Consider the following 16,334-nt stretch of genomic DNA (forward strand, 5'->3'; position numbering starts at 1 on the left):
TATCTTTTAAGGAATATATCATGTAAATGCAAGACTGACACGTATTTATCATTTTTTCTCCTTTGCAAGGAGAGTAGTTTCACTTGCAATAACGTCACAATGGCGTTTCTAGATGCTCGTGCCACTCAAAAGTGCGCAAAATTGTTTGCGTGGTTAAATTTTATTGGTTGTGAACAATTGTTTGTCCGACGACGTTGGATACTGGAATAATCTTCTTCAATATAAACGTCCGTCCTCTTCCTCTTCAGTTGAGCTTAGCCCTCATCTCATCTGATAACACGACCATCTCTCCCACCACTTACTCAAAAAGTCAAAATGGAGAGCTCAAAAGCTCATAAAACCGTTCTAATACTCTGCGGAGATTACATGGAAGACTACGAGGTACTTTAGATTTACATCCACAAATAGTTAATTTTTAAAAAAAAAATTAATAATTAATCTCACTAACTTCTTTAAATCTAATTTACCAAAAACATGCCTTGAAATTTGAGAAATTCCCATTTCAACGCACTATTTATTTTTATTTAATTTCGAAAAAGAAAAAAAAGCTAAAAGTTTCGTTTTCTGAATTAAAACCATTTAGTCAAATAGTTTTATATATAAAATAAAAAAAATTCTAATCATTTATTGATATTAAAGTGGGGAGGGGGGTTGAACTAAAATATGGAATGGGGGTGTTGTAGGTAATGGTACCCTTTCAAGCACTGCAAGCTTATGGAATCTCCGTAGATACGGTTTGCCCTGGGAAGAAAGCTGGCGAGATCTGTCGAACTGCTGTGCATCAGAGTGCCGGCCATCAGGTTTCTACCTTTTTAGTAATAAATATAGGGTTATTTATCCATTTTTTTTTGGTAAATCTCAGAGAATAGAGAATGATATCCCTGCCCTGTGTTTCTGTTTCCAAACTGATGATATGCTCCTTGACTTACGTTTTGTCTAAGAGACTAAAGTAAAATGACATAAATGCCCTTTTCTTCATTCGCTCTAGCTGATTTTAATTTTTCCTAACTTCAAGCTATTAACCATTAATTTTACTTCTCCAAGAATAATCATATCTTGTTCTTGAGGTTTGAAGGTTGAAGATGGGGGTTTAACAAACTTTGATTTGGAGACTGGTTTTGGAGCTTTAGGTTATTTGCATTAGTCTTTGAGAGAATACCAAGGTCAAGGGATAGAACACTGAGGGTTTGTTCTTTACAAAAGTCAACTCTAATTTTAAAAGTTAAATTTTGAAAGAAACAGAAGCCCAGAGCTTGAAAATTCACATCTAGTAGAAGCTTGTTCGTTACAGAAGCACATAAGCCAGAAATTGATATTTGTTTGCTAGTTTTTTATTGTTGGATTTTGGTAAAATGACCAGAATAACCTTAATGTTGATAATGCACTTAGAATGCACAAAAAATGATTAGAATATATAAATATAATAAATTTATATTAAAAAATTATAAGAATAATTATTTTTAATTTAAATAAATTTATAAATTTTATAATTCTATCGAAATGTCGGCAGTATCTCCTCTTAAAAATGAATATATGAAATTTTCTTGATAAAGAAAATACCTGCATAATACACAATCCAACATCCACATAAAGATGAAGAGTATTTTGGTAATAAAATAGTGATGATGAATTATTTTTGGTCTTGGTAGTAAAGATGAAGGGTATTTTGGTAATTCTCTTTTGTTTTTTAAGGTTAGGTTTAGTTGAAATTTTTTTTAAAGATGAAGAGTATTTTGGAAGATGAAAGGTATTTTGGTAAAGATGAAAGGTATTTTGGTAATCTCCATTTGTTTTTTAAGGTTAAGTTTGGTTGAAAATTTGATTAAAGGTGAATGGTATTTTGGTAAAAATGAAGGGTATTTTGGAAGATGAAAGACATTTTGGTAAAGATGAAGGGTATTTTAGTAATCTCATTTCATTTTTTAAGGTTAAGTTTGGTTGAAAATTTGATTAAAAATAAAGGGTATTTTAGTAACTATACTTGAGTCGTTTTACGTTTTTGGCTTCCCGCAAAAGCCATTTGAAGAAGTCCTTCCTTTACGACTTTTTTTAAGAGTTACTTTTGGACTTCAATTGAAATTAGCGAGAGCCAAAAAAGCCCAAACGAACATCATTTATCTGGTTTTTTTGGCTTGAAGGTAAAAAAAGAAAAAAAAAAAAAAAAGTTGGCTTCTGAAATTCAAACGAATAGGGCCTGGGTATTTCTAATGTAATGTATTACCATAACATGGAGGAGCATGTCTAAATCACCCTTTATGTAATATATGCTTTACTGTTTTCAGCCATTAAATGGTTATCTTATGGGGAAATTATAAATAAAAAAAACCTAATAAAAACAATTTTACTACTGGCACACCCATGGTTTTTAAACTCGGTATCGCGTCTCGTCTCGTTCAGCTCCGATACCGAGTCATCTCGGACGAGTTTTCCGATACGTTTGAGACGTCTCACGAGATAACTCGAAAATTTGTACATGAGTTGTAAAACTCGGTCAAAAAAATCACTTTGTGAGTTGGTCTCGTTCAGCTCTGATACCGAGTTAACTCGGGCGATACGTCTCGGTCTCGGACGAGTTTAAAAACCATGGGCACACCACGTTGAAAGTGCTGTGTTTTTTTTTTCGAATTTTTTTTTAATCCTTCTCATGGCGCACAACAGGATTTTTTTTTACTAACAGCAACATAAAACTAAAAAAAATAAAAAAAATTCTTTTTTTCTCTTTTCTTTGATGCCTTTATCATGTGTAGATTCAAAATAAAAATAATTTTTTTATTTTTATTTTTTGCACACCACGCACAGTAACATTAAAACATTTTTTTTTATAGAAAAAACAATTCATAGCTCCTTGTCTTCAACAATCATTATTCCATCCCCAATTTCTGGAAATTCAAAATTATTATGGATCACCAATTGTGACCTTGATTGCACCATAGAAAATAATATTCCAAAAATAATATACTCAAAATCCAATAAAATGAGTTCAAAACAACAAAAATAATGAAATCTAAAATAAAAGAATAAATAAACAATTAAACGAAATAAAATAAAAACTAGGTCTATTTGGCAATATTCCCATACTTGGGGCTTTTCAAGTTTGATCCTCAATAGTCCCCAGTGGAGTCGCCACTGAAAGTGCCCTCGATCCGCGGGGTGCGCGGATCCGCTTTTGACCCTTGAGGTTTGGGAGTCGCCACCTAGTTATTACGGTCTAGGAACCAAACTGACTCTAAAAAAGATAAAAATTACTAATTTACAAAAGAAAAAAGGGTCCGGGGATCACGTTACGGGGTTGGAAGGTGTTAGGCACCAACCTCGCCCGGTCAAAGCCGATCTCTACTAATTTCCCAAATAAATTACATTGCTAAAAAAAACCTAGATAAAAACATTAAGAAATTATACCTTTTCGAAGACAACTTTATCGTTCCCTCAGATCTGACAGAGTAACTCCTTATTCAGTATTCCTTACTTCAATCTGTCTCCGAATCTGATTTCTGATCTTCGAGGCGAGATATCCCTTCCTTAGATCTGGATTCTTTGGATTTATTTATGGATTTTGGGGGTATTTTTGAAGGGCTTCTAGGTGTTTTTTGAGTGAAAATTGAGGTATGGGTGTTAGGTAAGGAGTTGGGACTCCAAAACTAGGGTTTATGGGAGGTTAGGGACAACTTGGTTACTATGCTATTAATAGCCATTGCTTTCTACAGAATTGGTGGTTCAATGGATGAACATAGTGAACCGTCTTAAAATACAAAATTTTGAAAATTTGTGATTAAATCTTGGAAAAGCAAGTACAATTTGAAGAACCTTTAATAACAAAATGATACATAAATTAGGGAAACTTTCGTATAAAAAAAAATGGGAAAAATTTTGCGGATGCAAATGATGTTTTTGAGTTTCTTCCCAAAATCCAACATCTTCAACCTCTCTAAAATCTCTATCTTGTTAATGAGCTTTGAATGTTGAAGAAGATAAAATCTTCTTCTTTAGTAACGCCTTGTTCTATTTCAATGGGACCGGCTTTTTTTATAAAAGTCAGCTTGACCCTTTGAATGGGACCAACTTTTATACAAAACCTTCCCCCACTCAGTTGGTCGGACCACCGTTGGTTCGATTTTTAAACCATTGCTTCATGGGGTTGTTAGAGAGTTGAGCTTTGAGACTCACCCATATAAGAACTTATGTCAGGGAAGAAGCAATTCATCCCGAGGACAACGATTCTATCAATGATGAAGAGGCCACATCCCTATCCACCCTCATCATCAAGGTACAATAATATGATAGGGTGGGTTACAAAATTGTAGGATCAGTTGCTCAAGATAAGTATTAGGACTACGATTGGGGATTTGATTTGAATTGTGGTGAATATTTCATATATACATTAGTTAATGAATTTCTCTATAAATATGTTTTTTTTTTTTTTTATAACCAAATTTCTCTATAAATATTCATTGTATTTCCATTTGAGAATCGACCAAAAATCAATAAAAATTGCATGAAAATGCAAGGAGGACCCCATGGTTTTCTCTTGTCCCCTTTCTTCATATTTTTATCTGTATTATCTGTGATTTGCGGTAGCGCATACATCTTTGGCACTAGACCAGCCAACGACCTTTAGAGTACACAAGCAATCATTGAGGGAAACAATCATGACATAAGAAGATGATCGATTGGATTTTATTGATGATAGGCCATGAGATCAGAAGGGAAAGGAATTGAACCATCAAGATAGCCAGTAAGATTATAACCAGTGAGAGAGGGGGGGGGGGGGGGGGGGGAGAGAATGAATTGTTGTTTCAATAAAAGATTAACAGAGATGTTGTTACAAGGTTAGAAGGATTTGGTAAAATTTTGAAGATTGGGGGTGAAGTCCATGACTGCAAAATAAATAAAGCAGAAGTTTAGTGGGGTAATGGGCGCATGAGTTTACAATGCAAAAACTATTTGCTTTGATACCATGAAAAAAACCTGTTATAAAAGCCTTCTTCCTCATACTGAGAATTAGTTGATGATCACTAATTTATAAGGAATTACATAATGGTGTTTTTATACAATATTATGATCTCTTTTGAGAGTTTTGAGGGGGATGTTATACATGATTTTTTATACGCATAAAGATGAATTCATTAGAAGGAACGGAGGCTGAGATGACCAGCTGAGAAAGTATAAGCAAAAGACACAACCTATCAACAGAACTTTACCAAAACAAAGATACTAAGAATCCAAAATACAATAAATTTGATCCTATTGAACCACAAAATTTTCAAATAAGATCCCTTTAAGCTCCCTAAAGACTGTACAGAAGAAAAAAAAAAAAAAGAAGATGACCCAACACCAACAGGATCGCATCCTCGATGGTTCAGCCTTTCTTTCAAAAATTCGATGGTTATGCTCCTTCCGGACCCCAACAAAATAGCGAAGTGGGTAACACTCCACATTATTCTCTTGCAAACCATGGAGGAGTTTTCCCAAGCAGCTCTAGCTTGAAAACACTTTGCATTGACCCCAACAAGCACCCCACCAAACCAGTTAAATGCTCCCAAATCCGGCTCACAAAAGGACAATGGATCAATAGATTATTTGTCGAATCCTCACACCGCAAGCACATGGGACAACAATTGGGCACCAGCGTTTCTCGTTTCCTAATAAGGTGTACATCGTTAGTAGAATCCTAGCCAAGTTGCCAACGGCATGAAGACGGCAACCTTCGAAGGAACCTTTGGACCCCACACTGACATAACTGGGAAAGAATGACCTTGTTGCTACACCAAAGACATATAAAAAGACTTCACTGAGAACAGCCCATCCTTTCTTCCCACCTAAACTTTCCCATCCTCCATACTACTCCTCAACTGAACCCCCTCGAAAATCTCTAGCAAAGAAGCAATCCCATCAACCTCCCAATCATTGAGGTTTCTTCGAAAGCCAAGATCCAAGTATATAGAGATCTCTCTGGAGAGATTCCACGGAGTAGCTATAAAAGATATGATTGGAGTTGTAATACAAAATATAGTATCTAGGGTGGACTAAGTCAACTCCTATGATTTAGGAGTTTATGGAAATCGTGTGCTTATCTATTAGATTCCTATAAAAATTTAACATTAATTGAAGTAAATGAGACTGGATTAAGTACATATAAAAATTTTCATTTTGGATGATTGGGATGTAATCAATTTGGGTCCCTCCCTGTCTCTCATTTTCCTTTTTCCAACTAATGCACTCACATCATGCATTTATAGCAGTCTTCTGAGTGTAATTGCTTTTATACTTTTATTATCATTTAGAACTTTATTTTATTAGCCTTTGGATGAGCCCAAGAATATCGAAGTCAAACATGATGTATGTCCACTTATATTTTTAACTGATAGAGCCAAGCGAATGATTGGTTAATTAGAATTTGGAATATCTCACATTGAATTATCCAAAAGACAAAGAACCCAAGTTGGCATGAGGAAATTTAGGTCAATGAAGATGCCTTCAATTACAAACTTACTATCAAAAATAGTCAAACTTAGCAAAATGGTGAACTTTCCAAAAATGATAAAAAAAATTAATTTGACTAAAATTTTTATACTAACCTTAGAATACTCGATAATGACCATCTAAAACAAATTAGGACTCAAATATCATAAAACTGGCTAAAAATGCCAAAAAATAAAAATAGAAATCTAACACTCGGACTGAAATTGACCTCCAAAACAACCTTTTCTTGAGCTTCGTGTTAGAGAGAACTTTGTAGCTCTTTTCCTTAATTTTCTGAATTGGTAAATAGTATAATCAGTCTGATTGCAAAGTTATGCTCCTTTGAAATAAAGACAAATGTTTGTCCCTTTAGCACTCCATAATTTTTTTTTATATAACCTTTCCTATATCAGACGGGATCCATTTTCCTCTTCTATAGTCTCTTGGGTTTTCAATTTTTTGTCTAACTTAACATCTTAATCTGATTAGCAGGATTTCTTATTGCTGAGATTTGGTATCTCCTCATTGCCTATCTTTTGTGCCGGCCAGCTTTTCTCCAAAATTGTTCCATTTATGTCCCTTCCTAAATTAGGATATTCAACCAAATACAGTTGTTAAAGTTCTTTCTATCTTTAGAATGTCTTTAAGTACAATGTCGGTCAGTTCAAATAAGGCTCTTTAAGATATACCAAAAGCATCTAGTATCTCACCAGAAAATATTCTCATACGATAAATAACTCAGTTGATTTTATTTATTTATTTATTTTTTTTGCAGAAGAAAACTAGACCTAAAATTAATTTGTAGTGGACCCCACATTTTTTGGACAAGGCATTGATGATATTCCTTGTAAAAAATATGTAATCATAGAAGAGAACATCAAAGGAACCAATGAATGACCGTAAGGTATACCCATGGCATAGATTGTCATGTGTATGCGTGATGTTGGGACCACCATTCACTGCCCCGAGCAATCTCTTAAACAAACAAATTGGCCTGGTTGGATGATCTTAATTTCTTAATGATTAGTTTATCACATTCTTTTGGACTGCCAGAAAATATGGCAAACTTTCCAGAGAACGAGTATAAATTAGATGGTTATGATCATTAATTGGGTTGATCATCTTTGGAGATTTCCTAGGTTGGTTTATTTGAGTGGTGGGCCACCCCTTCATATGCCCTGCTTGTACGATATGCCATTATAGTCCATCTATATGGAATATGGGTACCATATGAGAACCGTAATTCCTAGATGGAATGCATCTATGCAGTTTAGTAAAAGAGTAGCAAAAAATGACATTTTTTTTCTTCTCTGTTTTGATTTATTTTCATGGTTGCAGACTTATTCTGAATCACGGGGCCATAATTTCACAATTAATGCAACATTTGAGGAGATTGATGCTAGCAAATATGATGGGTTGATTATCCCAGGAGGACGGGCCCCAGAGTATCTTGCCATGAATGGATCTGTTCTAGACTTAGTGAGTAAATTCTCCGACTCTGGCAAGCCAATTGCCTCCGTTTGTCATGGACAATTGATCTTGGCTGCTGCGGGCTCGGTCAAAGGTCGGAGGTGCACGGCATACCCTCCTGTGAAGCCTGTACTTGTTGCTGCTGGTTCTCATTGGGTCGAACCTGAGACCATGGAGGCATGTGTAGCAGATGGTAATCTTATAACTGGAGCAACGTATGAAGGCCATCCCAAGTTTATTCGGCTTTTTGTGAAGGCACTTGGAGGCACAATAAGTGGCTCGAATAAGAAGATTTTGTTTCTTTGTGGGGTGAGTTTTGAAGTTGTTTGTAAAGTTTCAAGTATTGAAATACCTAAACCAGGAAATTTTTTTCTGAAAATGGAGCCTCATTTTCTTCGGACAGTTTCAAATATATAACCTCTCATAAATTTTTAAAGAGGAGTATGAAACAGTTAATTACTTGTTCAACATTAAATAAATCTATATAATAAAACACAACGGTGGGTACCACTGTTGCTACAATTTTGTGGGGATAAACGTTCCAACCAGCTACTCCACTCCTATCCCACTTTATGCCTTTCTTGTTCACCCGCTTTAATTTTATTGTCTTTCCTCTCCGCCTCTCCCCTTTTTTCAATAATATTCCTCTAATTTTATTATCTTTCCTCTCTTACCCCCTTTTTTCAATAGTTCCCCTCTAACTTGACTATCTTTCCTCTTTTACCCCTTTTAACCCACTTTATTATCTTTCCTCCTTTCTTAATAGTACCTCTCCAAGTTGACTATTTTTCCTCTTTTACCCCCTTAACCTCAAATATTTTTAATTGACCCCTCCAACTTTATTATTTTTCCGCTGTTACTCTCTTAACCCGCCGGTGAACTCTAGTAATACCTCAAATAAGGAAGAACATGAAGCCCTAGAACTTGTGTGCGTAAATAAACACTACATGCCCGCTTTATTGTAGAACACGTCTCTAGGTTTTTATACAGCATTTTTCATGACTGCTAATTTTTGTAGTCTACTGACTACAAAGTTATTGTCACAGCATACATGTAGGATGAAGGGGTTGTGACCTATTACAAAGTGTCCAACCTATGAGATCATGTTGACCAAGGCCAACTTGATGAGCCTAACTATTTGATTATTAGACTTTTCCGGACAGAAAAATGTCTTGTTCCTTTGGCCATTCAAAAGATTGTGCGACATCTCATATGGTTATGAAGAACTGGTTCCAAGATCCTCATGTGTCTCACAATTAAGAAATAATAGTTTAAAGATTGGGCTCTATTAAGAATGGCAGCCAATCCCATTATTTTCATCATACCTCGATCTAGATAAATTCAAAAGTTCCCAATATTTTCACCTAAACCTTATGCCTAGATCTATAAAGAAAACAACTTTGATTTGTGTGTTTGGGAGTGGATTCAGTATTCAATACAGTTGTTTGCTTTTACTTTTCAGAGAAAAGGTAAAATACATGTTTTGGTTTTGACATTTCTTCTACAAAGATCATTTGAATCACACATCTATAGGTCTTATATTAATATTATTATTGTTTAGCTTTTTATGTTTTTTCATTAAGTTATTTAACTTTTTTTCCTTTGTTTCCATTTTTTTTCTTGATATTCTTCTTCTAAGTTATGTTTAGATAATTGTTGTAACTTGTATCCCTTCTTTAAGAATAAGGTAATTAAGGGGTATGTCCCTCATATACTGAATCCCATCTTTTCTTTTTTTCTTGCTTGTTAAGAAAAAAAGCTCCTGAATGACATTCCTGGTTTTAGAAAAAGAAACACCTTCTTTAGTTTTCTCTAACGCAATCTATTTTTAATTGCTTTAACGCTGTTACTTCTATACTTGCCTATGTGTAGATTATACAGCTATTGACACATATACTACTGGTACAAGCAATTCTTGATTATCAATGTGTCAGAAGCTCTATGCATTTACATAATCATTTACCTATTATATTTGAACTTATATAGTTGTTTACCATGGGATATTGATCCTCATAGTCCATTTTCATGCGTTGTTAACATATTTTTTTTTTACATTATTATTATTCCACGCTTCTTCAAACTTCCCACCATATTGACCCAGGGTTGATTATATAATTGTTACCATTACATTGAATTTGAACAATTGAGAGATTGGACCAATAACCAACTTACACTCTATAACATTGATGGGTTTATCAATATTTTGCCCAACAGGGATAAGAGGAATTGGGTCTTGAATAGGATGGTTGGTTCTCCGGTAAGATACACACACACACACAATACTATAATCAATCATTCTAAGCCTAATTTTCCAGCTTTGTTTGTTTGGGTGTCCAAAATTCTTTCCAATTGTTTCATTTTTTATCATGTTGCAATTCGTGGTACATTCCTTTCTCATTTTGCAGTTGGTTGTATTACGCCTAAAATTGAGTTAGGGACTCCTTGCTGCTGGTACTTCGCCAGAACAATCTCTCATGCTGGATGTATTCTTGGATGATTCTCCCTTTCTCCATTTTTAGGAGATCTAGAAGGAACCTTTCAAAAAAAAAAAACAAAGGGTTGTACATTTTTTTAGGGTTATGCTTGAACTCTGCTCCGTAGATGGTGTTCTTTCTCTGTGTATATTTCCTCTTCTTAATAAAACTTACGTTTATAAGCAAAGAAGTTTAATTCTAGGGTGAAATGAAAGATTATTTTTTCTAGGCATAATCTTAAACATCATCAGCACCAAAGCCTTTTCCTGAAAATTTGGGGTCGACTGGATGTAGCCTATTCAATTAAAGTGTGCTCATATTTGCTCACTACATCTATCCCCGTTCTTTTTTATCTTCTATTCGCTTCTTTAGGTCCTTTAACTTGTTTATTCCTTTTAATTAGGTCCTTAATAGGCCTTCATTGTACATGAGTAAATTATCTCAAATCAACTTTCCTTGATTCTATTACCTATAGGTGCTTTTCTAGCATCTTCTCCAATGCGCCCATTTCTAACTTGATCTTTCTTGGTCTTTTTTTTTAATGGGTAAGCTGGACTTTAACCCACGACCTCAAAGTTGCTTTGCAATATGTCAAACCAACTGAGCTATGGGTCTAAGTCTAATATTTCTTGGTCTTTCCATTCATCCATCTTGTCATCCTCATATCTGCGATGTTCAATCTATGAACAATATGTTTTTTGATTGCCCACCATAAAGCATAGCCGGTTTTACTACTTTTTTTAAAATAAATTTTTTCTCTTTTAATTTGATTGAGATGCATCAGTCACATAGCGCTCTAGAAGTACATCTTCATTTAAATTATACAATACTAATTCTATGGGTAAATTCTCCTCAACCTTTCCATTCTCTAGGATAATAGAACCAAGGGGATGAAAGTGATCATATCAGGATATTCCTTGACCATCTACGTGGCCTAGCAAAAAAAGAGGGTATTCCTTGACCATCAATTTTTACTGGAATCCAAGGGTGTCATTATCAAAATTTCACCATAAATACTTGGTCTTTGTTCTACTTATTTTGAAGTCCTTGGACAAGAAAACAACTCTCCAACCTTCTAGTTTTGCGTTCACTCCTCTCTAATATCATTTGACAACACTACATCATTTGCAAATAACACATACAAAGGGAATCACTCATAATCAGGAGCGCAGTTTCTTCATCTAAATTAGAGCAAATAGATATAGACTTAAAGCCATATAACATTGTAACATAGAACTCTCTTTTGTCTGCACCATTGTTCTCAAATGTGTCATAGCTCTCTCATACATGTCCTTAATTATATCAATGTATCCAAGTTAAACTCCTTTTTCCCAATACGAACCAAATTAACTCATTAGGCAAGTTGTCTTATGCTTTATCTAAGTCAATAAGAATCATGTCAGATTCTTTCTGTTTTATTAGTTTTCCATAAATTGTCTGCGTAGAAAGAGTGCCTTGATGGTTTATTTTTCTGGCATAAAATCAAATTGGTTATCTTGTAGCTCTATTTTGTATTAATCTTTGTTACATCACTCTTTCCTAGTGTGACTCATATGTTTATGTCACATTAGTTAGTGCAGTTTTGTATGTCTCCTTTGTTCTTATGTATAGTTTTGAACATGGACAACAATGATCAATGGAGACAATAGTGAGAAAGAATACTTTGGTGCTTGTTAAAGGCTTATAAAAAGTGGAAGGAAGGCCGAAAATGTTTATGGGGTAGTCAAAAAGGATATAAATTCTCGTGTATGTCTATGGTGTGTATGAGTGTGTGTGTGTGTGTGTGTGTGTTGGGGTGGGGGGTGGGTGCGTGGGGAGCAATAAGATCAATATAATTGATTGTCAATCTTCTTGGTTATTTGGATGAGTTGAACTCAGAGTATGGAGACTGATTTTCAACTTTTGTTGAATTCTTCAAATCATTATCTTCTTTATTGAATTTTGCAGGACTACATGGAAGATTACGAGGTAATGGTTCCATTTCAGTCTCTTCAGGCTCTCGAATGCCATGTTGATGCAGTCTGCCCTAAAAAGGTGGCTGGCGATACCTGCCCAACGGCTATCCATGATTTTGAAGGTGATCAGACTTATAGTGAGAAACCAGGCCATGATTTCACCTTGACTGCAAGCTTTGAAGGGTTAGATCCTTCAGGCTACGATGCACTCGTGATCCCTGGTGGTAGAGCTCCAGAGTATCTTGCATTGGATGAGAAAGTGATTGCTTTGGTTAAATACTTCATGGAGAAGGGAAAGCCAGTCGCATCCATCTGCCACGGCCAACAGATATTATCTGCTGCAGGTGTTCTCAAGGTAGGTAAATTTTTATTTATTTATAATAAATCTCTAAAATTTCTGTTTATATATGAGTTACAGAGATGGCAATGGGCACTTGGGGGGTCTCATTTGGTGGACAGGAAAGGATGGTATACCAATGACCAAGCAGTTTCTATGCTGCAGCAGGAGTTGGTTGAGACCCACCATTTTAGTTTCCAAGGCCTGCATGGAAACTTGGAAAAGTTTTCCTGGATAAGAAAATTCTACTGTTTTGGTTTCTTTAAAGGAATTTTAAAACATGGAAATTTCTTTTCAAGGTAAGATTTAAAGCAAAAGTTCTGAGGAACTTTTTTATTTGCTTCCATATTGTACTATCTTTTTTTTTTTTTTTTTTTTCTTTGTACATTGATATGATACTGTTTGTATTAATTGAAGTGAAAAAAAAGAGAAGATATGACTGATTTGAGGTGGTCGTGCCTCCGAAATTCGTCAATAGTCATTTCTTCAATGATTAATACGGTTACATCCTCTCATATAAATACAAATTGATTGCCTACCTCTTAGAAATGTAAATAATTTACTAACGGAAGAAAAACTAGGAAACTAGTAGTTTACATTGTCCTTAATTTTGCTAAGTGTACATGTTACTAGTTAAGTGGTGACCTCAGTATGTTACTAGTTGATACAATCCTAGATATTATTAATTAGAATAAAATAAGAAAAGAGAAATAGAGTACATATGACCAATTTGAGGTCGTGCCTCCTAAATGCCTCGAATAGTTATTTCTTCAATGATTCATCCTTACATCGTACCATGTTAAACTAATTGATTGTCCATCGTTTAGGAAAATAAATATAAATAATTTAAAGGAAAAACTAAATGGATTACATTCTTCTTAAATAATTTTTTGGAACTACATAAGGCCTGACTGAACTGCCTATATTGCGGCCAGAGCAGCAACATCTAGTTAAGTACCTTAAAACCCAACTGAACTACTCATAAAGTCGCCTTAATTAGCTCTGCTGCAATAGTATTGCAGCCATACCATACCAGCACCCTAGATTAGCCCGTCCGACCTTATTTTCATGCCCTAAAACCTTGTTGGCTAAAGTGCTGGGCCTGTGACCCTTTCCTAAACCATCACCCATCCTTGGTAACAGCAGCAGTCTAATCATAAGTGTAATCTCATCTGAAACCCAAATTTTTATAAAACCATCACTCCAAATCCCATTTTCTTTAGCCCATACCTAATCTACCTACCTACCTTAAACCATACCCAATCTATCTTAACCCTACACACTTAGCCAAGAAGTTTCCCTTTAGGCACAATTACTATTATTATAATCTTGGGTTTTTTTGTTGAATGTTTACATCATATCCCTTATTGTAGAACTTTTGTTTATTCCTTCAACATATAGCCAATTGGGATTGTGGAAACCTTCTTAATGGCCAATTAAAACTCTTTGGACATAATCAATCCTTGAAAAGATCAATAGAATTCAAATTGGCTATTGCATCGAGACCATAGTTTAGTGGAATTACAAAATAATCATTCAAATCCCTCTTTCCATATTTTAGAGATTAGCCTTGTTGAACTGTAATTAGCCTAGAACAATTTCTTTAGCCCTTATTAATTTTCCTTGTGAAAAAATTATCTTTTCTTTAATGATTTTTCTTTATCTTAATAATTAATTCTGATCTTGGACTCATCATTCTAGGTTAGTTGCATCACCTCTCAAACAGAGAGCTAGAGAACAATGTTTATTGGTGAATGATTTGAGAGAATCAAGTCACTTTAGTTATAAATTCATGTTTTCATTTAGGGGCTCACAAAAATCTGTTTTTAAATCACAGTTAAACTTGGAGAAAATATGGCATGTTGTGCTTAACTGGATTTTTTTGCTCTTTGATTGGGGGTTTCATCAAATGGGCTCTTTCTTTTGATGGCCAAATTCTCTTAATATTTTACATGATTACATCTGAATGATTCTAAACATCAGAGTTGTAAACTATTCTCTTTTTGTTGATCATCACTATTATTTCCATTTGTATGAAAGAAATCAATTGATGGGGTCATTGGAATAGTAAACAACTTCAGATTGGGCACTTATTGGATGGGGGGTCAGTTTGGATAAATCCAAGAAAGGTTTGGAAATTTGTTGTGAAACTTACTGGGGAATTATACGAATGATGTGTTTAGGTTTCTTCCAATGATTCATCATCTTCGGCACCTATCTTGTTCTTGAGATTTGAAGGTTGATGAAAGAAAATTCTGAGGTTGAAGGGTAAAATTTTACTGTGGAGGTTGACGACGAATTTAGGAAAAAAATAAAAAGTAATGTTCTTGCTTTGGTTTTGGAAGTGAAGAATAAAAGAATGTTTAATGAGATTTTGAATGAAGAAGAAGAAGAATGAAGGTTGAAGATGATAGTATCACCCATTAATTTATCGATTTGCCAATTTAATTGGCTAGTCCTTTATTTAGTGAATTCCTTTGAATTTTTTGAAAAAATTGGATAATTTTGTGAGAGAGGTTGCTGCAAGGTCCATTTGGTGTAGTTGTTTCTGTGGTTATGCAAGAGGGTCTTTGTCAATTGATGTGTGCTACTGCATCGTCCGTTGTTGGTGATGAGGCGTACTATGTTTCCTCGGGAGCTTAATTCTGCACCGATCAAACTTTGTAGTTCTTCCTTAAAGCAATAACTAATTTTCTCTTATCAAAAACACTTTCCCGACTAACTTAGTAAGGAAAAAGGGTCTTACTAAGGTTAATCTACCTTCAAAACAAACCTCGAGATTTGTTATGAATCTCGAGGTTTTGTTTTGACAGTGGATAAGCCTTTGTAAGGCATTTTTTCCTTACTAAGTCAAGTCAGGCTCTTTCTCTATTGAACAATTTGTAATTTAGAGTAGGGACCTTTGCCCCTCTCCTCTCTCTTCTCTGTTCTCCCCCTTAATGCTGACACTATGTTCTGATTTCTGTGGAATTGTGTTGTAGGGAAGAAAATGTACGGCATACCCAGCCGTGAAGCTCAATGTGATCTTGTCAGGGGCAACATGGTTAGAGCCGAATCCAATAGAACGTTGCTTTACTGATGGAAACTTGGTGACTGGAGCAGCTTGGCCTGGGCACCCTGAATTCATTTCTCAGCTGATGGCGTTGCTCGGTATAAAGGTATCATTCTAATGTGTGTGTGTGTGTGTGTGTGTGTGTGTGTGTTAGTTTCTCACTTTCCTTTGCTTGTTATGCCTACGAAAAATAAAGTATACTCGAGAGAGAACTGCGGATGTGTACTCTTGTTCTATGTATATAAGACCTACATTTGGTGGGTTCCCTCCAATAGAATGAGTAATGTCAGACTGAAATCATTTGATGTGCACATTCACTTCGATTTGATCTGGACCCTTAGTTTCAGTTGCTTTCACATATTGCAATATTCAAGTCTTGCTTTCCCCGCTTAGAAAAAAACATAAATCAATTTACAATTCAACTCTATTTAGAGCCTTCTGTCGATATCCATTTTTATAATTTCTTGTAACACTTCAGTTTCGGTTGTGAACTTGTATGAAAACTGAAACAAAACCATGTTTACAGACATTAAAATTATTTATAATGTTAAGACCCAAACCATTGCTCCAAAAATTACCTGGCGGTA

General features: G+C 34.9%; 1 protein-coding gene across 1 annotated transcript; it reads left to right on the top strand.

The window, feature by feature from the left end:
- The first annotated feature begins 223 nt into the window (after positions 1 to 223).
- Positions 224 to 16,073, top strand: DJ1D (Class I glutamine amidotransferase-like superfamily protein). The gene is made up of 5 exons (XM_086456037.1): positions 224 to 381; positions 684 to 800; positions 7,798 to 8,238; positions 12,351 to 12,713; positions 15,677 to 16,073. Exons 1-5 carry the CDS (start codon positions 316 to 318, stop codon positions 15,863 to 15,865), a joined length of 1,176 nt encoding a protein of 391 aa, XP_086312163.1. The 5' UTR covers positions 224 to 315; the 3' UTR covers positions 15,866 to 16,073.
- The last annotated feature ends 261 nt before the right edge of the window (positions 16,074 to 16,334 follow it).

Source organism: Akebia trifoliata, chromosome 10 (assembly GCF_017979445.1).
Source record: "Akebia trifoliata isolate Shusen 1 chromosome 10, ASM1797944v1, whole genome shotgun sequence".
Taxonomy (NCBI): Eukaryota; Viridiplantae; Streptophyta; class Magnoliopsida; order Ranunculales; family Lardizabalaceae; genus Akebia; species Akebia trifoliata.

Coding starts and splice junctions, on each gene's coding strand:
- DJ1D (XM_086456037.1), top strand. CDS start 316: ATGGAGAGCTCAAAAGCTCATAAAACCGTTCTAATACTCTGCGGAGAT. Junction 801..7,797: donor ATCAGAGTGCCGGCCATCAG/GTTTCTACCTTT, acceptor TCATGGTTGCAG/ACTTATTCTGAATCACGGGG. Junction 8,239..12,350: donor AGATTTTGTTTCTTTGTGGG/GTGAGTTTTGAA, acceptor TGAATTTTGCAG/GACTACATGGAAGATTACGA.